General features: G+C 39.3%; 1 protein-coding gene across 3 annotated transcripts in view; it reads left to right on the top strand.

Annotated features, from left to right (window-relative positions):
* The window catches only part of PLEKHB2 (pleckstrin homology domain containing B2), a 58,431-nt gene that overhangs the window by 19,309 nt on the left and 15,636 nt on the right, over window positions 1–23,486 (top strand). For all 3 annotated transcript variants that reach the window (XM_068545333.1, XM_068545332.1, XM_068545331.1), the window contains exons 5-6: window positions 3,511–3,550; window positions 4,838–4,927. In XM_068545333.1, the coding sequence (XP_068401434.1) occupies window positions 3,511–3,550; window positions 4,838–4,927 (130 nt within the window). The remainder of the gene's footprint in view (window positions 1–3,510; window positions 3,551–4,837; window positions 4,928–23,486) is intronic.

Genomic DNA, 23,486 nt, shown 5'->3' with positions numbered 1-23,486 from the left:
GCAGTCTGTTTCCTTGCCTTTTCCAGCTTCAAGAGTCCTCCTGCATTCCTTGGCTTCTGGCCTGAGCCCTTCTCCTGCTGTCATCTGTCTGATTCTCTGTAGCTGGTGAAGGTTATATGCTTTTAAGGATTTAAGAATAGTTTGAGCCAGCCTCGATAATCCAGTATCATCTTCCGCATTTCAAGGTCCTTAACCTTAAGTATAGCTGCAGAGTCCATTTGCCTGGTGAGGTAACATTTTCAGAGGTTCTGGGGATTAGAATATGGATCTCTTTGTAGGGAGGAGACATCATTCTGCCTACCATACTTCCCAAGGTTTTAGAGCTAGTAGACTAGACTCAGGATTTGAACCTTTGTCTTCATAGCCCTTTGTTCTTAACTGCTCTGTTCTACTGAGATGTCACATGTATGGACGGTTCCTTTAAGTAGTAGTGGAAAAAATATCTAGAACTAAAATTTTAGAATAGTTTAACAAAACGTGGGAGGCTTTTTTGTCATAGAGGAAGGAGAAGGGGTAAAAGTACACTGAAGGACTTGCCTTTTTGGCATGGAAGGCTGACTTTTTCTTAACCTGTATGAGAAAATAGAGTTTTATTTATGTGTCTAATTTTAAGGGTACAATAAGGGAGAGAACGATGGAGGGTGATACTAGAGGAATAAAAAAACCCAGCAGGTAAACTTAATAAAGCATTACAGGAGATGAAGTAGCAGTAATTAGACCAATGATATCTGTGATTTCAATAAATGTGAGTTGGTTAAATTCTCCTTAAAAAGGATAAGATCTGAGATTGGGCAGAAAATACAAAGTCCAGCTATTTATTCTGTTAACAAGAAGCACACTTGAAATAAAATGACACAGAAAGGTAAAAAAGTAAAGGAGAGGAGACTGTTTCCTGGGGCTGCTGTAACAAAGTGTCACAAGCGAGGTGCCTTAAAACAGCAGGTTTATCCTCTCACAGTTCCACAAGCTAGAGGTCTGACATCACTGTGCCAGCAGAGCCATGCTTCCTCTCAGACTCTGGATACAATCCTTCCTGGCCTCTACCTAGTTGTGGTTGTGGCCGGTTATCCTTGATGTTCTTTGGCTTTCAGCTGCATCACTCCAGTCTCTGCCTCTGTTATAGCATGGTATTCTCGCTGTGTGTCTGTGTCCAAATTTCCTCTTCTTATAAGGACACCTTCATTCAGTATGACCTCATCTTAATTTGACTCCATCTGCAAAGACCCTATTCTAAATAATTCACCTGTACTGGGGATTAGGACTTAAGCTTATCTTTCTGCAGGGGATACAATTCAACCCATTACAGAGACCTCTGAGAAAAAAGGGGGAAATGAATCTGTGTCATCTTCCTCAACTACCTGGTGAAATGAAGGGGAGGACATTCAGAAGCGACAGCCAAATAAAGAAGTTCAACTTCAAGCACAGAATACAAAGAGCGACAGTCAGAAAAAGACATAGAAGATTCTGTTGAGATGTATCACGGTTTTTAACCCTACCGCAACTCCCAGAAGCAGTAACAAGATGAGCTAATTAAATCTTAAAAATTTTTGGTAGTACTCTGCAGTCTGTAGAGGTGCTGATACTTCTTGAAAAAGCTAAGGAAAAACGCTTGAGACTATGATATCCTTGGGACCTTAGCAGAGACTGGAAGGTTCCCCCAGGGCTTGTCATTTCCGAGCACTGGAAGGCGGAGAAGGATAAGCGAGCCCCGGCATAAGACATTCAAAGGAATTATGCTTAGAAGAGTGTAGAACCCAGATTTTTCAGAAAGGACTTACTCCCTATCTTGACCACTCACAAAAATTAACTTGAAAGGGATTGAAGACTTAAATGTAAGACCGTAAACTGTAAACCTACTAGAAGGAAACATGGGGGAAAAGGTCTTTGACATTGGTCTTGGCAGTGATTTTGGATATGACACCAAAAGTGCAAGCAACAAAAGCAGAAGTAAACAAATTGGGACTACATTAAACTAAAAAACTTCTGCACAGCAAAAGAAACAATTAGAAAAATAACAAGACATCCTATGGAATAGGAGAAAATATCTGCAAACCATTTATGTGATAAGGGTTTAGTATCTAAAATATATAGGGAACTTGTATGACTCCATAGCATAAAACCAAACCATTTAAAAGATGGGGAAAGGACTTGAAAAAACGTTTTTCCAAAGGTGCTCAACATCACTAATGATCAGGGAAGTGCAAACGAAAACCACAGTGATATCACCTCACACCTTAGAATGGCTGTTATCAAAAAGGCAAAAGATAAGTATTGGTGAGGATGTGGAGAAAAGGGAACCTGCACTGTTGGTGGGCATGTAAATTTGTGCAGCCACTATGGAAAACAGTATGGAGGTTCCTCAAAAAATTAAAAATAGAACTGCCATATGATTCAGCAGTGCCACTTCTGTGTATATATCTGAAGGAAATTAAATCATTGTCTCAAAGAGATAGCTGTACCCCCGTGTTTCTCACATTATTCATAGTAGCCAAGACATGGAAACAACTCAGGTGTCTGATGATGGATGAATTGATAAATAAAATGTGATACACACACACACACACACACAGACTTGTGCATGCATGGGTAATGGACTATTAATCAACCATAAAACAGGAAACCCTGCCTTTACAACAACCTAAATGGACCTTGAGGGCATTATGCTAAGTGAAGTAAGTCAGAGAAAGAAAAATACTATATGTTCTCACTTATATGCAGAATCTAAAAAAGCCGAAATCATAAAAGTAGAGAGTAGAATGGTGTTTGCCAGGGGTTGAGGGAAATGGGGGAGATACTGGACAAAGAGTACAAGCATCCAGCTGTAAAATGAGTGAGTTCTGGGCATCTATTGTACAGCATAGTGACTGTAATTAATAATACTGTCTCAAAAAAAAAAAAAAATAATACTGTCTCATATACTTGAAAGTTAAGAGAGTAGATCTTAAATGTTATCACCAGAAGAAATAAAAAGGTAATCATGTGCGGGGGTGGAGGTGTTACCTTATTGTGGTAATCAATTCATGATATATGTGTATCAGATCATCATGTTGTACACCTTAAACTTACGTATGTTATAGGTCAGTTTCTCAAATACCAACATTATTTTTAATTGCAAAATATTGCTGACCGTCTAAATCTCATATCATGGAACATTATGTAGCCATTAAAAAAATCAAATAGATCTGTGTGTATAACATGAACAGATACAGCTAGTTCTAGTATAGTTAAGCATGGTACATTTTACATTTATTTAAAAAGTAAAGGAAAAACTGTAGAGTAGATTATGCTTTAAATATTACATATGTACTATAGATTTATTTCTTTACATATCATATATTCCTAGTGCATGTCTCAGATGAGTTGATTGAGTGGGTCTTGAGGCAAGGGCTTCAGATCTGTTCTTAAAACAAGCTTTTTCAGAAATTCCGATGCCAATGCAGTTTTGAGAACCATTGAGATAGATGTTGGATTGCCTCAAATAAAGTACCGCTTTCTTTTTCTTTTCTTCAGGGCCTGGAAATTTACACTTCAGGATTCCAGGACAAACACAGTAAGTTGCTAATTGCAGTCACTAGTAATGTTTTCACATAGTCTTGCTGTAACAAACGGGAGAACTGGAGGTTAAGAAGGGAAATGGGGAAGAGGGTTTTTTTGCCATCCGGCCCAGGATGAGCAAGCAGAGATAGGCAGGCTGTGTTTTGCTGACAGTGAGGAAGCTGGATTTTGCCAAAACATTTTGGCAGGAGGAGCCCTCCTAACACAGGCACACTGGTCCCAGTGTTTGTTTTTGAGAAATGTTTGTATCTCACAAAGATTTGCAACACTTTGAATTCTGCTGTCATTTACAGAGAAGGCACAAAAAGGACCACAGGGTCCTTTTCATGAATAGCATCTCAGCCTGTGAAATAAACATTTTTGGGACTTGTACTTGTCTCTAGTTTCTTCTGACTTTAGGAAGTAACTGAGACAGTAAACCCCATTTGTAGAGGCTAGTGATACCATCTTGGTGTCTGTCAGGGAATCAAAGGCAATTCCCTCTGTGGTCAACATTTTCATTCTTCAGATAGGGTTTTATTTTTTCCTTTATTTCTCTAGGAAGAAAAGAGAAAGGTAGATGGTGCTTTTTAAAGAATTTGTATAGGTGGGAAAAGAAAGTAAAAAGAATTAATATCCAAATGCTGTTTTTTCCTACTTTTGTTAGCCCAGGACTGTTCTTCCTCCTAAGATTACTCTACAGCTCCAGTTACCTTTTCTTTTGATGAAAATCCTCTACTTGAATGAAGTTAGTATTGATGATTCATATAGTTAGGGGCAAGAGCCAAGGTGATTCTTCATGTGGATTTTTTTTAAAAAGAGTGCATATATTTTTGTTTTCCACTGGGGGGTAATTTACTGAAAGATTTTTAAATTTTTTAATGTAAAAACCAGGTTGTGAATGTAGAACATATCCCTGACTGCTACGTTTTAGATTGTAGGATTTTTATTTGTGAACAGAAGGGTTGTTGAGAGTGGTGTAACATCTTTTAAAAGGCCTGGGTAACAGTGGAGGCCCTGTGGCCTTCTTGGGCAGTGAGGACTCTACTTCTGCCCCCTGCTGGTGGCTGAGGAGGACCACATCCTTCTGAATTCAAAGGACACTGGAGTGCTGGGTGGTGGGCAAGGGGAAGGTGGTCCTGCTAGTCACTGCTTCTCAGAGAGCTGGTATATTTCCTCTTCAAAGATTAAACTTTTTGGCTTTTAATTTTTTTTATTTGCTAAATAAAAGGGTATAGTATCGTAAGAGCCTTTAGTTGCTTTGCGGCAACTCACTTGTTTTCATACTTTCTCTCCTCTCAAGGCTTATGTTGGCTCAGAAGTCATGTATGATGAGACTGCCGTGGTTTCCTCCCCACCTCCTTACACAGCCTATGCTGCACCAACCCCTGAGGTAGGGAGCAAATCTTCGCCTTATAGAATCCAAGTGAGGGAAACTTGGGGTCTCTGTGCTACTGTCCTTTTAAAACAAAAGAAAACTTTGAGCCAGCCAGTATCAGAGAAGTCAGAAATGTACTGTAAACCCTTTTCTTCTTTAAACTTTTCTTTTTTAAATAGATTGTTGTCATCTTTTGCTTTCCTAAAATAAAGCAACTGCTTTATAATCTTCCTGTTCACATTTTCTTTTTAAGATAGACCTAAAAATGAATCATGGTAATACGATTTTGATGATTCAAGTTTATACTTAATGATTTACTTGAATACTCTCTATCATCAGAAAAAATGCTTTTTTTATTTTGAAAAAAACTAAAACAAAACCTTAAAAAAAAAATCACATGCCAAATACCTTGTGGTGTCCCCTAGTTAGAGGTGCCAGGCGTTCAGTGCTACATATAGCAGTCTTTATTGTGGAAGGCACTTTGATTTTTTTTTTTTTTTTTTACTTTTAATTTTGAAATAATTATAGATTCACAAGAAGTTGCAAAGGTAATATGGAGAAATCTCATGTACTCTTCGCCCATTTCCCCAGCTGTTACATGGTAGATAAAATCAAAACCAGGAATTTGAAATTGGTGCAATGTTTATGTCTGGTTCCATGTCATTTTATCATACATGTAGATTTGTATAACCACCTCCTCAGTCAAGATATAAAACTGTTCATAATATCTTCTTCCTGCTACACCTTCTTATAGTCACACCCTTCTTCCCCTTCCCTAACTCGTGTCAACCACTGATTTGTTTGCCATCTGTATAACTTTGTCATTTCCACAGTGTTATATACATGGAATCATACAACGTGTGATCTTTTGAGATCTTTTGATGTTTTCACTCAGCACAACGCCCTTGAGAGTCATCCATATTGTTGCATGTGTCAATAGTCTGTTCCTTTTTATTGCTGAGTAGTATGCCATGGTATGGATGTACCACATTATGTATTGAAGAACGTTTACCTATTGGGAGACATTTTGGTTGTTTCTAGATTTTGGCTGTTACCAATAAACCTTATGTGAACACTCATGTACAGGTTGTTATGCAGACATAAAGTTTTATTTCTCTGGGATAAGTGCCCAAAAATGTAATTGCTGAGTTGAATGTATGGTAAGTATATGATTAGTTTTTTAAAAAGCTGACAAACTGCTTTCCAGAGTTTCTCTACCATTTCTCTTTCCCATCAGTAGTGTATGCGTGGTTTACTTTCTCTATATCCTCACCAGCATTTGCTGTTGTCGCTGTTTTTTATTTTAACTATTCCAGTAGGTGTGTAGTGATATTTCACTGTGATCCTAATTGGCATTTCCCATAGCTTGTGATGTTGAACATCTTTTTATGTGCTTACTTGCCATCCATATATCCTGTTCAGTGAGATGTGTCTTCATGTCATTTGCTCATTTTCTACTTGTTTTATTATTTTTTTATTGTTGAGTTTTGAGAGTTCTTATATATATGTTTGAGATAGGAATCCTTTGTCAGATATGTGATCAGTAGCATATCTTTTTATTCTCTTGACAGTGCCTTTCACAGAGTTTGTAATTTTGATGCAGTCCAATTTATCAGTTTTTCCTTTTATGGACTGTGTTTTGTTGTCATGTTTAACACTTCACCTAGACCAAGTTTCCCAAGGTTTTCTCCTATGTTATCTTCTGAAAGTTTCATAGTCCTAGGATTTATACACAAGTCTTTTCTGTTGTCAGTTCATTTTTAATAAGGTGTGAGGATTATGTTGAGGTTCTTTTTTTTTTTTTTGCATATGGGTGTCCAATTGTCCCATCACTATTTGTTGAAAAGACTGTTAATCCTTTCTGGAATTGGTTTTGCATCTCTGTAAAAAATCAGTTGGCTGTATTTATGTGTGTCTGTTTCTGGGTTCTCTGTCTGTTCCATCCTCTGATACCACACAGACTTGATTACTGTAGCTATATATCAATAATAAGTCTTGAGATTGGGTAGGCTGATTCCCCCCACTTCATTCTTCCTTTTCAGAATTCTTTTAGCTATTCTGATTCCACTTCCTTTCCATGTAAATTTGTCTAAATGTACAACAAAATCTTTCTGGGATTTTGATAGAAATCAGGTTTTTGGGGGGAGAATTGACATCTATTATGTTGAGCTTCCAATCCATGAAAATGGACTGTCTGTTTAGATCCTGTTTGATTTTTTTTCACTAGCATTTTGTAGCTTTCAATATATAAATCCTGTATGTGTTTTGTTAGATTTATACTTAAATATTTCTTTTTTTTTTTGAATTTTTGTATATGGTATTTCAAATTTCATTTTCTCCATGTTTATTGCTATTATATAGAAACACAGTTGATTTTTTTTTTAAACATCTTTATTGAAGTATAATTGCTTTACAATGGTGTGTTAGTTTCTGCTTTAAAACAAAGTGAATCAGTTATACATATACATATGTTCCCATATCTCTTCCCTCTTGCATCTCCCTCCCTCCCACCGTCCCTATCCCACCCCTCTAGGTGGTCACAGAGCACCGAGCTGATCTCCCTGTGCTATGCAGCTGCTTCCCACTAGCTATCTATTTTACATTTGGTAGTGTATATATATGTCCATGACACTCTCTCACCCTGTCACATCTCACCCCTGCCCCTCCCCATATCCTCAAGTCCATTCTTTAGTAGGTCTGTGTCTTTATTCCCATCTTGCCACTAGGTTCTTCATGACCTTTTTTTTTTTTTTTCCCCTTAGATTCCATATATATGTGTTAGCATACTGTATTTGTTTTTCTCTTTCTGACTCACTTCACTCTGTATGACAGACTCTAACTCCATCCACCTCATTACAAATACCTCCATTTCATTTCTTTTTATGGCTGAGTAATATTCCATTGTATATATGTGCCACATCTTCTTTATCCATTCATCTGACGATGGACACTTTGGTTACTTCCATGTCCTGGCTATTGTAAATAGAGCTGCAATGAACATTTTGGTACATGACTCTTTTTGAATTATGGTTTTCTCAGGGTATATGCCCAGTAGTGGGATTGCTGGGTCGTATGGTAGTTCTATTTTTAGTTTTTCAAGGAACCTCCATACTGTTCTCCATAGTGGCTGTATCAATTTACATTCCCACCAACAGTGCAAGAGTGTTCCCTTTTCTCCACACCCTCTCCAGCATTTATTGTTTCTAGATTTTTTGATGATGGCCATTCTGACCGGTGTGAGATGATACCTCATTGTAGTTTTGATTTGCATTTCTCTAATGATTAATGATGTTGAGCATTCTTTCATGTGTCTGTTGGCCATCTGTATATCTTCTTTGGAGAAATGTCTATTTAGGTCTTCTGCCCATTTTTGGATTGGGTTTGTTTTTTTGTTATTGAGCTGCATGAGCTGCTTGTAAATCTTGGAGATTAATCCCTTGTCAGTTGCTTCATTTGCAAATATTTTCTCCCATTCTGAGGGTTGTCTTTTGGTCTTGTTTATGGTTTCCTTTGCTGTGCAAAAGCTTTTAAGTTTCATTAGGTCCCATTTGTTTATTTGTGTTTTTATTTCCATTTCTCTAGGAGCTGGGTCAAAAAGGATCTTGCTGCGATTTATGTCATAGAGTGTTCTGCCTATGTTTTCCTCTAAGAGTTTGATAGTGTCTGGCTTTACACTTAGGTCTTTAATCCATTTTGAGTTTATTTTTGTGTATGGTGTCAGGGAGTGTTCTAATTTCATACTTATACATGTACCTGTCCAATTTTCCCAGCACCACTTATTGAAGAGGCTGTCTTTTCTCCACTGTATATGCTTGCCTCCTTTATCAAAGATAAGGTGACCATATGTGCGTGGGTTTATCTCTGGGCTTTCTATCCTGTTCCATTGATCTATATTTCTGTTTTTGTGCCAGTACCAAACTGTCTTGATTACTGTAGCTTTGTAATATAGTCTGAAGTCAGGGAGCCTGATTCCTCCAGCTCCATTTTTTGTTCTCAAGATTGCTTTGGCTATTCGGGGTCTTTTGTGCCTCCATACAAATTGTGAAATTTTTTGTTCTAGTTCTGTGAAAAATGCCAGTGGTAGTTTGATAGGGATTGCATTGAATCTGTAGATTGCTTTGGGTAGTAGAGTCATTTTCACAATGTTGATTCTTCCAGTCCAAGAACATGGTATATCTCTCCATCTATTTGTATCATCTTTAATTTCTTGCATCAGTGTCCTATAATTTTCTGCATACAGGTCTTTTGTCTCCTTAGGTAGGTTTATTCCTAGATATTTTATTCTTTTTGTTGCAATGGTAAACGGGAGTGTTTACTTAATTTCACTTTCAGATTTTTCATCATTAGTATATAGGAATGCAAGAGATTTCTGTGCATTAAATTTGTATCCTGCTACTTTACCAAATTCATTGATTAGCTCTAGTAGTTTTCTGGTGGCAGTTTTAGGATTCTCTATGTATAGTATCATGTCATCTGCAAACAGTGACAGCTTTACTTCTTCTTTAACGATTTGGATTCCTTTTATTTCTTTTTCTTCTCTGATTGCTGTGGCTAACACTTCCAAAACTATGTTGAATAATAGTGGTGAGAGTGGGCAACCTTGTCTTGTTCCTGATCTTAGTGGAAATGGTTTCAGTTTTTCACCATTGAGGACAGTGTTGGCTGTGGGTTTGTCATATATGGCCTTTATTATGTTGAGGAAAGTTCCCTCTATGCCTACTTTCTGCAGGGCTTTTATCATAAATGGGTGTTGAATTTTGTTGAAAGCTTTCTCTGCATCTATTGAGATGATCATATGGTTTTTCTCCTTCAATTTGTTAATATGTTGTATCACGTTGACTGATTTGCGTATATTGAAGAATCCTTGCATTCCTGGAATAAACCCCACTTGATCATGGTGTATGATCCTTTTAATGTGCTGTTGGATTCTGTTTGCTAGTATTTTGTTGAGGATTTTTGCATCTATGTTCATCAGTGATATTGGTCTGTAGTTTTCTTTCTTTGTGACATCTTTGTTTGGTTTTGGTATCAGGGTGATGGTGGCCTCGTAGAATGAGTTTGGGAGTGTTCCTCCCTCTGCAATATTTTGGAAGAGTTTGAGAAGGATAGGTGTTAGCTCTTCTCTAAATGTTTGATAGAATTCGCCAATGAAGCCATCTGGTCCTGGGCTTTTGTTTGTTGGAAGATTTTTAATCACAGTTTCAATTTCAGTGCTTGTGATTGGTCTGTTCATATTTTCTATTTCTTCCTGGTTCAGTTTCGGTAGATTGTGCATTTCTAAGAAACTGTCCATTTCTTCCAAGTTGTCCATTTTATTGGCATAGAGTTGCTTGTAGTAATCTCTCATGATCGTTTGTATTTCTGCAGTGTCAGTGGTTACTTCTCCTTTTTCATTTCTAATTCTATTGATTTGAGTCTTCTCCCTTTTTCTCTTGATGAGTCTGGCTAATGGTTTATCAATTTTGTTTATCTTCTCAAAGAACCAGCTTTTAGTTTCATTGATTTTTGCTATTGTTTCCTTCATTTCTTTTTCATTTATTTCTGATCTGATCTTTATGATTTCTTTCCTTCTGCTAGCTTTGGGGTTTTTTTGCTCTTCTTCCTCTAATTGCTTTAGGTGCAAGGTTAGCTTGTTTATTCGAGATGTTTCCTGTTTCTTGATGTGGGCTTGTATTGCTATAAACTTCCCTCTTAGAACTGCTTTTGCTGCATCCCATAGGTTTTGGGTCGTCATGTCTCCATTGTCATTTGTTTCTAGGTATTTTTTGATTTCCCCTTTGATTTCTTCAGTGATCACTTCGTTATTCAGTAGTGTATTCTGTAGCCTCCATGTGTTTGTATTTTTTACAGATCTTTTCCTGTAATTGATATCTAGTCTCATAGCGTTGTGGTCGGAAAAGATACTTGATACGATTTCAATTTTCTTAAATTTACCAAGGCTTGATTTGTGACCCAAGATATGATCTATCCTGGAGAATGTTCCATGAGCACTTGAGAAAAATGTGTATTCTGTTGTTTTTGGGTGGAATGTCCTATAAATATCAATTAAGTCCATCTTGTTTAATGTATCATTTAAAGCTTGTGTTTCCTTATTTATTTTCATTTTGGATGATCTGTCCATTGGTGAAAGTGGGGTGTTAAAGTCCCCTACTATGATTGTGTTGCTGTCGATTTCCCCTTTTATGGCTGTTAGTATTTGCCTTATGTATTGAGGTGCTCCTATGTTGGGTGCATAGATATTTACAATTGTTATACCTTCCTCTTGGATCGATCCCTTGATCATTATATAGTGTCCTTCTTTGTCTCTTGTAATAGTCTTTATTTTAAAGTCTATTTTGTCTGATATGAGAATTGCTACTCCAGCTTTCTTTTGATTTCCATTTGCATGGAATATCTTTTTCCATCCCCTCACTTTCAGTCTGTATGTGTCTCTAGGTCTGAAGTGGGTCTCTTGTAGACAGCATATATATGGGTCTTGTTTTTGTATCCATTCAGCCAGCCTGTGTCTTTTGGTGGGAGCATTTAATCCATTTACATTCAAGGTAATTATCGATATGTATGTTCCTATTCCCATTTTCTTAAATGTTTTGGGTTTGTTATTGTAGGTGTTTTCCTTCTCTTGTGTTTCTTGCCTAGAGAAGTTCCTTTAGCAATTGTTGTAAAGCTGGTTTGGTGGTGCTGAACTCTCTCAGCTTTTGCTTGTCTGTAAAGGTTTTAATTTCTCCATCACATCTGAATGAGATCCTTGCTGGGTAGAGTAATCTTGGTTGTAGGTTTTTCTCCTTCATCACTTTAAGTATATCCTGCCACTCCCTTCTGGCTTGCAGAGTTTCTGCTGAAAGATCAGCTGTTAACCTTATGGGGATTCCCTTGTGTGTTATTTGTTGTTTTTCCCTTGCTGCTTTTAATATGTTTTCTTTATATTTAATTTTTGACAGTTTGATTAATATGTGTCTTGGCGTGTTTCTCCTTGGATTTATCCTGTATGGGACTCTCTGTGTTTCCAGGACTTGATTAACTATTTCCTTTCCCATATTAGGGAAGTTTTCAACTACAATCTCTTCAAATATTTTCTCAGTCCCTTTCTTTTTCTCTTCTTCTTCTGGGACCCCTATAATTCGAATGTTGGTGCGTTTAATGTTGTCCCAGAGGTCTCTGAGACTGTCCTCAGTTCTTTTCATTCTTTTTTCTTTTTTCTGCTCTGCAGCAGTTATTTCCACTATTTTATCTTCCAGGTCACTTATCCGTTCTTCTGCCTCAGTTATTCTGCTATTGATCCCGTCTAGAGTATTTTTAATTTCATTTATTGTGTTTTTCTTCGTTGCTTGGTTCCTCTTTAGTTCTTCTACATCCTTGTTAAATGTTTCTTGCATTTTGTCTATTCTATTTCCAAGATTTTGGATCATCCTTACTATCATTATTCTGAATTCTTTTTCAGGTAGACTACCTATTTCCTCTTCATTTGTTAGGTCTGGTGTGTTTTGTCCCTGCTCCTCCACCTGCTGTGTGTTTTTTTGTCTTCTCATTTTGCTTATCTTACTGTGTTTGGGGTCTCCTTTTCACAGGCTGCAGGTTCGTAGTTCCCGTTGTTTTTGGTATCTGTCCCCAGTGGCTAAGGTTGGTTCAGTGGGTTGTGTAGGCTTCCTGGTGGAGGGGACTAGTGCCTGTGTTCTGGTGTATGAGATTGGCTCTTGTCTTTCTGGTGGGCATGTCCACGTCTGGTGGTGTGTTTTGGGGTGTCTGTGGCCTTATTATGATTTTAGGCAGCCTCTCTGCTAATGGATGGGGCTGTGTTCCTGTCTTGCTAGTTGTTTGGCATAGGGTGTCCAGCACTGTAGCTTGCTGGTTGTTGAGTGAAGCTGGGTCTTGATGTTGAGATGGAGATCTCTGAGAGATTTTTGCCGTTTGGTATTACGTGGAGCTGGGAGGTCTCTTGTGGACCAGTGTCCTGAAGTTGCCTCTCCCACCTCAGAGGCACAGCCCTGATGCCTGGCTGGAGCACCAAGAGCCTTTCATCCACACGGCTCAGGATATAAGGGAGAAAAAAATAGAAAGAAAGAAAGAAAGAGGATAAAATAAAGCTATTATAATAAAAAATAGGAAAATTATTAAGAGTAAATGTATTCAGAAAAGTTTTTTTTAATTTTTAAAAATAGATTTATTAATTTTTTATAATAAAAAATAAAAAAATTAAGAGAAAATTTTATTAAGAAAAAAATTTTTAATTTTTTAAAATAAAAAATATGAAAAAACTTATTAAAATTTTTTTTAATTTCTAAAAATAGAAAATAAGGAAAAAATTATTAAGAAAACATATATTAGGAAAAGAAAATTTTTTTAAGTAAAAAAAAAAAAACAAACAAAAAACGAACGGACCTAACCCTAGGACTAATGGTGAAAGCAAAGCTATACTCACAAAATCTCACCCAGAAGCATACACATATACACTCACGAAAAAAGGAAAAGGGGAAAAATTAATATATCCTGCTCCCAAAGTCCACCTCTTGAATTTGGGATGATTCGTTGTCTATTCAGGTATTCAACAGATGCAGGCACATCAAGTTGTTTGTGGAGCTTTAATCCGCTGCTTCTGAGGCTGCTGGGAGAGATTTCCCTTTCTCTTCTTTGTTCGTACAGCTCCCAGGGTTCAGCTTTGGATTTGGACCCGCCTCTGTGTGTAGGTCGCCTGAGGTCGTCCGTTCCCCGCCCAGACATACTGGGGCTAAAGGAGCAGCTGCCTCAGGGGCTCTGGCTCACTCAGCCCGTGGTGAGGGAGCGGTACGGAGGAGGCGGGGCGAGCCTGTTGCAGCAGAGGCTGGCATGACGTTGCAGCAGCCTGAGGCGCGCCATGCGTTCTCCCGGGGAAGTTGTCCCTGGATCACGGGAGCCTGGCAGTGGCGAGCTGCACCGGCTCCCGGGAGGGGTGGTGTGGAGAGTGACCTGTGCTCGCACACAGGCTTCTTGGTGGCGGCAGCAGCAGCCTTAGCGTCTCCTGCCCGTCTCTGGGGTCCGCGCTGATAACCGCGGCTCACGCCCGCCTCTGGGGTCTGCGCTGATAGCTGTGGCTTGCGCCTGTCTCTGGAGTTCGTTTAGGTGGCGCTCTGAATCCCCTCTCCTTGCGCGCCGCGAAACAAAGAGGCCAGAAAAAGTCTCTTGCCTCTTCGGCAGCTGCAGACTTTTTCTCGGGCTCCCTCCCAGCTAGCTGTGGTGCACCAACCCCTTCAGGCTGTGTTCACGCCGCCAGCCCCAGTCCTTTCCCTGCGATCCGACCGAAGCCCGAGCCTCGGCTCCCAGCCCCCGCCCCCGCCCGCCCTGGCTGGTGAGCAGACAAGCCTCTCGGGCTGGTGAGTGCTGCTTGGCGCCCAGCCTCTGTGCGGGAATCTCTCCGTTTTTCCCTCTGCGCCCCTGTTGCTGTGGGATCCGCGCTGATAGCTGCGGCTCGCGCCCGTCTCTGGAGTTCGTTTAGGCGGCGCTCTGAATCCCCTCTCCTTGCGTGCCACGAAACAAAGAGGGAAGAAAAAGTCTCTTGCCTCTTCGGCAGCTGCAGACTTTTTCCCGGACTCCCTCCCGGCTAGCACCGAAGCCCGAGCCTCAGCTCCCAGCCCCCACCCGCCCCGGCGGCTGAGCAGACAAGCCTCTCAGGCTGGTGAGTGCTACTCAGCACCGATCCTCCGTGCGGGAATCTCTCCGCTTTGCCCTCCGCACCCCTGTGGCTGCGCTCTCCTCCGTGGCTCCGAAGCTCCCCCCTCTGCCACCCGCAGTCTCTGCCCACGAAGGCTCCTAGTGTGTGGACACCTTTCCTCCTTCACGGCTCCCTCCCACTGGTGCACGTTCCGTCCCTATTCTTTTGTCTCTGTTATTTCTTTTTTCTTTTACCCTACCCAAGTACGTGGGGAGTTTCTTGCCTTTTGGGAGGTCTGACGTTTTCTGCCAGCATTCAGTGGGTGTTCTGTAGGAGCAGTTCCACGTGTAGATGTATTTCTACTGTATCTGTGGGAAGGAAGGTGATCCCTGCGTCTTACTCTTCCGCCATCTTGCCCCTACCTCACAGTTGATTTTTATATGTTGATCTTGTAGCCTGTGAACTTATTACTAAACTCACTTATTAGTTCTATAAGTATTTTATTTTATAAATTTATTTATTTGTTGGCTGTGTTGGGTCTTCGTTGCCGTGCGCGGGCTTTCTCTAGTTGTGGCGAGCGGGGGCTACTCTTCGTTTGCGGTGCACGGGCTTCTCATTGTGGTGGCTTCTCTTTCTTGCCAAACATGGGCTCTAAGTGTGCGGGCTTCAGTAGTCATGGCTCACGGGCTCTAGAGCGCAGGCTCAGTAGTTGTGGCGCATGGGCTTAGTTGCTCCGTGGCATGTGGGATCTTCCCGGACCAGGGCTCGAACCCGTGTCCCCTGCGTTGGCAGGTGGATTCTTAACCACTGCACCACCAGGGAAGTCCAAGTATTTTATTTTAGATTCTTTGGAATATACTACATAGACAGTCATGTCATCTACAAATAGAGTTATTTCTTCCTTTGTAGTCTGTGTACCTTCTATTTCCTTGCCTTGCCTTGCCTTGCCTTATTGCCCTGGTTAGAACTTCCAATATTATATTGAAGAGCAATGGTGAGAGCAGGCATTCTTGCCTTGTTCCTGATTTTACGGGGAATGCATTCAGTTTTTCCACACTAAGTGTGATGTTTTTTGTAGATGTTCTTTATCAAGTTGAAGAAGGTCCTTCTTTTTTTTTAGTTTTCTGAGTGTTTACCATGAGTGGGTGTTGGATTTTGTCAGATACCTTTTCTGCATCAATTGATTTGGTCATGTGATTTTTTTTTTTTTTAAACCTTACTAATATGGTGGGTTACATTGATTTTCGAATACTGAACCAGCTTTGCATCCCTGGAATCTCACTAGGTTGTGGTGTATAATTCTTTTTATTTATTGCTGAATTCTATGTTTGCTAATATTTATTAGGAGTTTTTGCAACTGTATTCATGAGGGATATTGGTCTGTAGTTTTCTTTTTTTGTACTCTGTTTTATTTTGTTATCAGGTGATACTGGCTTTATAGAAGTTTAGGAACTGTTCCATGCTCTTGTATTTTCTAGAAGATATTGTGTAGAAGTGATGTTAATTCTTCTTTAATCATTTGGTAGACATTTCCAGTGAAACTGTCTGGGCCTGCCTGGAGATTTCTTTTTGGGGATATTTTAAATTACAAACTCTGTTTTCTTACTAGTTACAGGACTATTCATTCTCTATTTTATATTGAATGGGTTGTGGTATTTTATACTTTTTGAGGAATTGGTCCTTTTCATTTATATAAGTTGTCTAATTTATGTGTGCAGCTCTATCATTTGGTCCATACACACTTATATTTTCTTGGTGGATTAACCCTATTATTATGTTATGTCCTTCTCTGTTTCTGATAATTTTCTTTAGTCTTATGTCTACTCTATCTGATATTAATGTAGCCACTTCTACTTCCTTTCTATTAATGTTTGCATGATATCTCTTTTCCCGTCTTTTTTCTTTCAACGTACATATTACATTTGAAGTTTCTTATAGACAGCATGTAGTTGGGTCATCCCCTCATCCCCCCATCTGACAAATCTCTATCTTGTAACTGGTATATTTAGGCCATGTACATTTTTTTATTGTGTAAGTTTAAGGTGTACTATATGTTATTTTGATGCCTTTATATATTGTAAATGATTGCAAATGTAGCAATATTTATTACACTACATAATTACAGTATGATATTATTGTCTATATTCATTATATGATGGATTAGATCTCAAGGCTTATTTAATACTTGTTACACGTTTGTACCCTTAAACACCATCACTCTTATCCTTCCCCACGGGCCATTTGCATATAATGTAATTTTGATACGTTAAGTATGCCATTTTATTTTTTGTTTTCCTTTGGTTCTGTTTTTCATTTCTGTATGTTCTTCTACTTAAGCTTTTTGTGAGTTACTAGAACATGTTTTATTTTATCTTATTTATTATTTATTTATTTTTATTTTTATTTATTTTTTGGCTGCACTGCGCGGCTTGTGGGACCTTAGTTCCCCGACCAGGGAGCTAACCCAGGCCCTTGGTGGTGAGAGCGCAGAGTCCTAACCACTGGACTGCCAGGGAATTCCCGTAGAACATGTTTTAGAATTACATTTTGATGTATCTGTAATGTTTTTTTTTTGTTTTTTTTTTTAAACATCTTTATTGAAGTATAATTGCCTTACAATGGTGTGTTAGCTTCTGCTTTATAACAAAGTGAATCAGTTATACATATACAATATGTTCCCATTTCTCTTCCCTCTTGCATCTCCCTCCCTCCCACCCTCCCCATCCCACCCCTCTAGGTGGTCACAAAGCACCGAGCTGATCTCCCTGTGCTATTCGGCTGCTTCCCACTAGTCATCTATTTTACATTTGGTAGCGTATATATGTCCATGACACTCTCTTACCCTGTCACATCTCACCCCACCCCCTCCCCATAGCCTCAAGTCCATTCTCTAGTAGGTCTGTGTCTTTATTCCCGTCTTGCCACTAGGTTCTTCATGGCCTTTTTTTTTTTTTTTTTCTCCTTAGATTCCGTATATATGTGTTAGCATACTGTATTTGTTTTTCTCTTTCTGACTTACTTCACTCTGTATGACAGACTCTAACTCCATCCACCTCATTACAAATACCTCCATTTCATTTCTTTTTATGTCTGAGTAATATTCCATTGTATATATGTGCCACATCATCTTTATCCATTCATCTGTCGATGGACATTTAGGTTGCTTCCATGTCCTGGCTATTGTAAATAGAGCTGCAATGAACATTTTGGTACATGACTCTTTTTGAACTATGGTTTTCTCAGGGTATATGCCCAGTAGTGGGATTGCTGGGTCGTATGGTAGTTCTATTTGTAGTTTTTTAAGGAATCTCCATACTGTTCTCCATAGTGGCTGTATCAATTTACATTCCCACCAACAGTGCAAGAGTGTTCCCTTTCCTCCACACCCTCTCCAGCATTTATTGTTTCTAGATTTTTTGATGATGGCCATTCTGATCGGTGTGAGATGATATCTCATTGTAGTTTTGATTTGCATTTCTCTAATGATTAATGATGTTGAGCATTCTTTTTTTTTTTTTTTTTTTTTAAAGATTTATTTTATTGATTGATTGATTGATTGCTATGTTGGGTCTTCGTTTCTGCGCTAGGGCTCTCTCTAGTTGCGGCAAGCGGGGGCCACTCTTCATCACGGTGCGCGGGCCTCTCACTATCGAGGTCTCTCCCGTTGCGGAGCACAGGCTCCAGACGAGCAAGCTCAGTAGTTGTGGCTCACGGGCTCAGTCGCTCCGCGGCATGTGGGACCCTCCCAGACCAGGGCTCGAACCCGCGTCCCCTGCACTAGCAGGCAGACTCCCAACCACTGCGCCACCAGGGAAGCCCTGAGCATTCTTTCATGTGTCTGTAGGCCATCTGTATATCTTCTTTGGAGAAATGTCTATTTAGGTCTTCTGCCCATTTTTGGATTGGGTTGTTTGTTTTTTTGTTATTGAGCTGCATGAGCTGCTTGTAAATCTTGGAGATTAATCCTTTGTCAGTTGCTTCATTTGCAAATATTTTCTCCCATTCGGATGGTTGTCTTTTGGTCTTGTTTATGGTTTCCTTTGCTGTGCAATAGCTTTTAAGTTTCATTAGGTCCCATTTGTTTATTTGTGTTCTTATTTCCATTTCTCTGGGAGCTGGGTCAAAAAGAATCTTGCTGTGAGGTATGTCATAGAGTGTTCTGCCTATGTTTTTCTCTAAGAGTTTGATAGTGTCTGCCCTTACACTTAGGTCTTTAATCCATTTTGAGTTTATTTTTGTGCATGGTGTCAGGGAGTGTTCTAATTTCATACTTTTACATGTACCTGTCCAATTTTCCCAGCACCACTTATTGAAGAGGCTGTCTTTTCTCCACTGTATATGCTTGCCTCCTTTATCAAAGATAAGGTGACCATATGTGTGTGGGTTTATCTCTGGGCTTTCTATCCTGTTCCATTGATCTATATTTCTGTTTTTGTGCCAGTACCAAACTGTCATGATTACTGAAGCTTTGTAATATAGTCTGAAGTCAGGGAGCCTGATTCCCCCAGCTCCATTTTTCGTTCTCAAGATTGCTTTGGCTATTCGGGGTCTTTTGTGTTTCCATACAAATTGTGAAATTTTTTGTTCTAGTTCTGTGAAAAATGCCAGTGGTAGTTTGATAGGGATTGCATTGAATCTGTAGATTGCTTTGGGTAGTAGAGTCATTTTCACAATGTTGATTCTTCCAATCCAGGAACATGGTATATCTCTCCATCTATTTGTATCATCTTTAATTTCTTTCATCAGTGTCTTAAAAATTTCTGCATACAGGTCTTTTGTCTCCTTAGGTAGGTTTATTCCTAGATATTTTATTCTTTTTGTTGCAATGGTAAACGGGAGTGTTTTCTTAATTTCACTTTCAGATTTTTCGTCATTAGTGTATAGAAATGCAAGAGATTTCTGTGCATTAATTTTGTATCCTGCTACTTTACCAAATTCATTGATTAGCTCTAGGAGTTTTCTGGTAGCATCTTTAGGATTCTCTATGTATAGTATCATGTCATCTGCAAATAGTGACAGCTTTACTTCTTCTTTTCCGATTTGGATTCCTTTTATTTCTTTGTCTTCTCTGATTGCTGTGGCTAACACTTCCAAAACTATGTTGAATAATAGTGGTGAGAGTGGGCAACCTTGTCTTGTTCCTGATCTTAGTGGAAATGGTTTCAGTTTTTCACCATTGAGGACAATGTTGGCTGTGGGTTTGTCATATATGGCCTTTATTATGTTGAGGAAAGTTCCCTCTTGCCTACTTTCTGCAGGGCTTTTATCATAAATGGGGGTTGAATTTTGTGAAAAGCTTTCTCTGCATCTATTGAGATGATCATATGGTTTTTCTCCTTCAATTTGTTAATATGGTGTATCACGTTGATTGATTTGCGTATATTGAAGAATCCTTGCATTCCTGGAATAAACCCCACTTGATCATGGTGTATGATCCTTTTAATGTGCTGTTGGATTCTGTTTGCTAGTATTTTGTTGAGGATTTTTGCATCTATGTTCATCAGTGATATTGGCCTGTAGTTTTCTTTCTTTGTGACATCTTTGTCTGGTTTTGGTATCAGGGTGATGGTGGCCTCGTAGAATGAGTTGGGGAGTGTTCCTCCCTCTGCAATATTTTGGAAGAGTTTGAGAAGGATAGGTGTTAGCTCTTCTCTAAATGTTTGATAGAATTCACCTGTGAAGCCATCTGGTCCTGGGCTTTTGTTTGTTGGAAGGTTTTTAATCACAGTTTCAATTTCAGTGCTTGTGATTGGTCTGTTCATAGTTTCTATTTCTTCCTGGTTCAGTCTCGGCAGTTTGTGCATTTCTAAGAATCTGTCCATTTCTTCCAGGTTGTCCATTTTATTGGCATAGAGTTGCTTGTAGTAATCTCTCATGATCTTTTGTATTTCTGCAGTGTCAGTGGTTACTTCTCCTTTTTCATTTCTAATTCTATTGATCTGAGTCTTCTCCCTTTTTCTCTTGATGAGTCTGGCTAATGGTTTATCAATTTTGTTTATCTTCTCAAAGAACCAGCTTTTAGTTTCATTGATTTTTGCTATTGTTTCCTTCATTTCTTTTTCATTTATTTCTGACCTGATCTTTATAATTTCTTTCCTTCTGCTGGCTTTGGGGTTTTTTTGTTCTTCTTTCTCTAATTGCTTTAGGTGCAAGGTTAGGTTGTTTATTCGAGATGTTTCCTGTTTCTTGAGGTAGGCTTGTATTGCTATAAACTTCCCTCTTAGCACTGCTTTTGCTGTGTCCCATAGGTTTTGGGTCGTCGTATCTCCATTGTCATTTGTTTCTAGGTATTTTTTGATTTCCCCTTTGATTTCTTCAGTGATCACTTCGTTATTCAGTAGTGTATTCTGTAGCCTCCATGTGTTTGTATTTTTTACAGATCTTTTCCTGTAATTGATATCTAGTCTCATAGCGTTGTGGTCGGAAAAGATACTTGATACGATTTCAATTTTCTTAAATTTACCAAGGCTTGATTTGTGACCCAAGATATGATCTATCCTGGAGAATGTTCCATGAGCACTTGAGAAAAATGTGTATTCTGTTGTTTTTGGGTGGAATGTCCTATAAATATCAATTAAGTCCATCTTGTTTAATGTATCATTTAAAGCTTGTGTTTCCTTATTTATTTTCATTTTGGATGATCTGTCCATTGGTGAAAGTAGGGTGTTAAAGTCCCCTACTGTGATTGTGTTACTGTCGATTTCCCCTTTTATGGCTGTTAGTATTTGCCTTATGTATTGAGGTGCTCCTATGTTGGGTGCATAGATATTTACAATTGTTATACCTTCCTCTTGGATCGATCCCTTGATCATTATATAGTGTCCTTCTTTGTCTCTTGTAATAGTCTTTATTTTAAAGTCTATTTTGTCTGATATGAGAATTGCTACTCCAGCTTTCTTTTGATTTCCATTTGCATGGAATATCTTTTTCCATCCCCTCACTTTCAGTCTGTATGTGTCTCTAGGTCTGAAGTGGGTCTCTTGTAGACAGCATGTATATGGGTCTTGTTTTTGTATCCATTCAGCCAGCCTGTGTCTTTTGGTGGGAGCATTTAATCCATTTACATTCAAGGTAATTATCGATATGTATGTTCCTATTCCCATTTTCTTAAATGTTTTGGGTTTGTTATTGTAGGTGTTTTCCTTCTCTTGTGTTTCTTGCCTAGAGAAGTTCCTTTAGCAATTGTTGTAAAGCTGGTTTGGTGGTGCTGAACTCTCTCAGCTTTTGCTTGTTTGTAAAGGTTTTAATTTCTCCATCACATCTGAATGAGATCCTTGCTGGGTAGAGTAATCTTGGTTGTAGGTTTTTCTCCTTCATCACTTTAAGTATATCCTGCCACTCCCTTCTGGCTTGCAGAGTTTCTGCTGAAAGATCAGCTGTTAACCTTATGGGGATTCCCTTGTGTGTTATTTGTTGTTTTTCCCTTGCTGCCTTTAATATGTTTTCCTTATATTTAATTTTTGACAGTTTGATTAATATGTGTCTTGGCGTGTTTCTCCTTGGGTTTATCCTGTATGGGACTCTCTGTACTTCCAGGACTTGATTAACTATTTCCTTTCCCATATTAGGGAAGTTTTCAACTATAATCTCTTCAAATATTTTCTCAGTCCCTTTCTTTTTCTCTTCTTCTTCTGGGACCCCTATAATTCGAATGTTGGTGCGTTTAATGTTGTCCCAGAGGTCTCTGAGACTGTCCTCAGTTCTTTTCATTCTTTTTTCTTTATCCTGCTCTGCAGTAGTTATTTCCACCATTTTATCTTCCAGGTCACTTATCCTTTCTTCTGCCTCAGTCATTCTGCTATTGATCCCTTCTAGAGTATTTTTAATTTCATTTCTTGTGTTTTTCATCATTGCTTGGTTCCTCTTTAGTTCTTCTACGTCCTTGTTAAATGTTTCTTGCATTTTGTCTATTCTATTTCCAAGATTTTGGATCATCCTTACTATCATTATTCTGAATTCTTTTTCAGGTAGACTACCTATTTCCTCTTCATTTGTTAAGTCTGGTGTGTTTTGACCCTGCTCCTTCATCTGCTGTGTGTTTTTCTGTCGTCTCATTTTGCTTATCTTACTGTGTTTGGGGTCTCCTTTTCACAGGCTGCAGGTTCGTAGTTCCCGTTGTTTTTGGTATCTGTCCCCAGTGGCTAAGGTTGGTTCAGTGGGTTGTGTAGGCTTCCTGGTGGAGGGCACTAGTGCCTGAGCTCTGGTGGATGAGGCTGGATCTTGTCTTTCTGGTGGGCACGTCCACGTCTGGTGGTGTATTTTGGGGTGTCTGTGGCCTTATTATGATTTTAGGCAGCCTCTCTGCTAATGGATGGGGCTGTGTTCCTGTCTTGCTAGTTGTTTGGCATAGGGTGTTCAGCACTGTAGCTTACTGGTCGTTGAGTGATGCTGGGTCTTGATGTTGAGATGGAGATCTCTGAGAGATTTTTGCCGTTTGGTATTACGTGGAGCTGGGAGGTCTCTTGTGGACCCGTGTCCTGAAGTTGGCTCTCCCACCTCAGAGGTACGGCCCTGATGCCTGGCTGGAGCACCAAGAGCCTTTCGTCCACACGGCTCAAAGTAAAAGGGAGAAAAAATAGAAAGAAAGAAAGAAAGAAAGAGGCTATAATATAGTGAAGTAAAATAAAGCTATTATAAAGCAGAGCTATACAGACAAAATCTCACCCAGAAGCATATACATATACACTCACAAAAAAAGGAAAAGGGGAAAAATTAATATATCCTGCTCCCAACGTCCACCTCCTGAATTTGGAATGATTCGTTGTGTATTCAGGTATTCAACAGATGCAGGCACATCAAGTTGTTTGTGGAGTTTTAATCCGCTGCTTCTGAGGCTGCTGGGAGAGATTTCCCCTTCTCTTCTCTGTTCGCACAGCTCCTGGGGATCAGCTTTGGATTTGGACCCGCCTCTGCGTGTAGGTCGCCTGAGGGCGTCTGTTCCCCGCCCAGGCA

Source organism: Eschrichtius robustus, chromosome 5 (genome assembly GCF_028021215.1).
Source record: "Eschrichtius robustus isolate mEscRob2 chromosome 5, mEscRob2.pri, whole genome shotgun sequence".
NCBI lineage: Eukaryota > Metazoa > Chordata > Mammalia > Artiodactyla > Eschrichtiidae > Eschrichtius > Eschrichtius robustus.
This window is presented reverse-complemented; position numbering and strand designations above follow the sequence as displayed.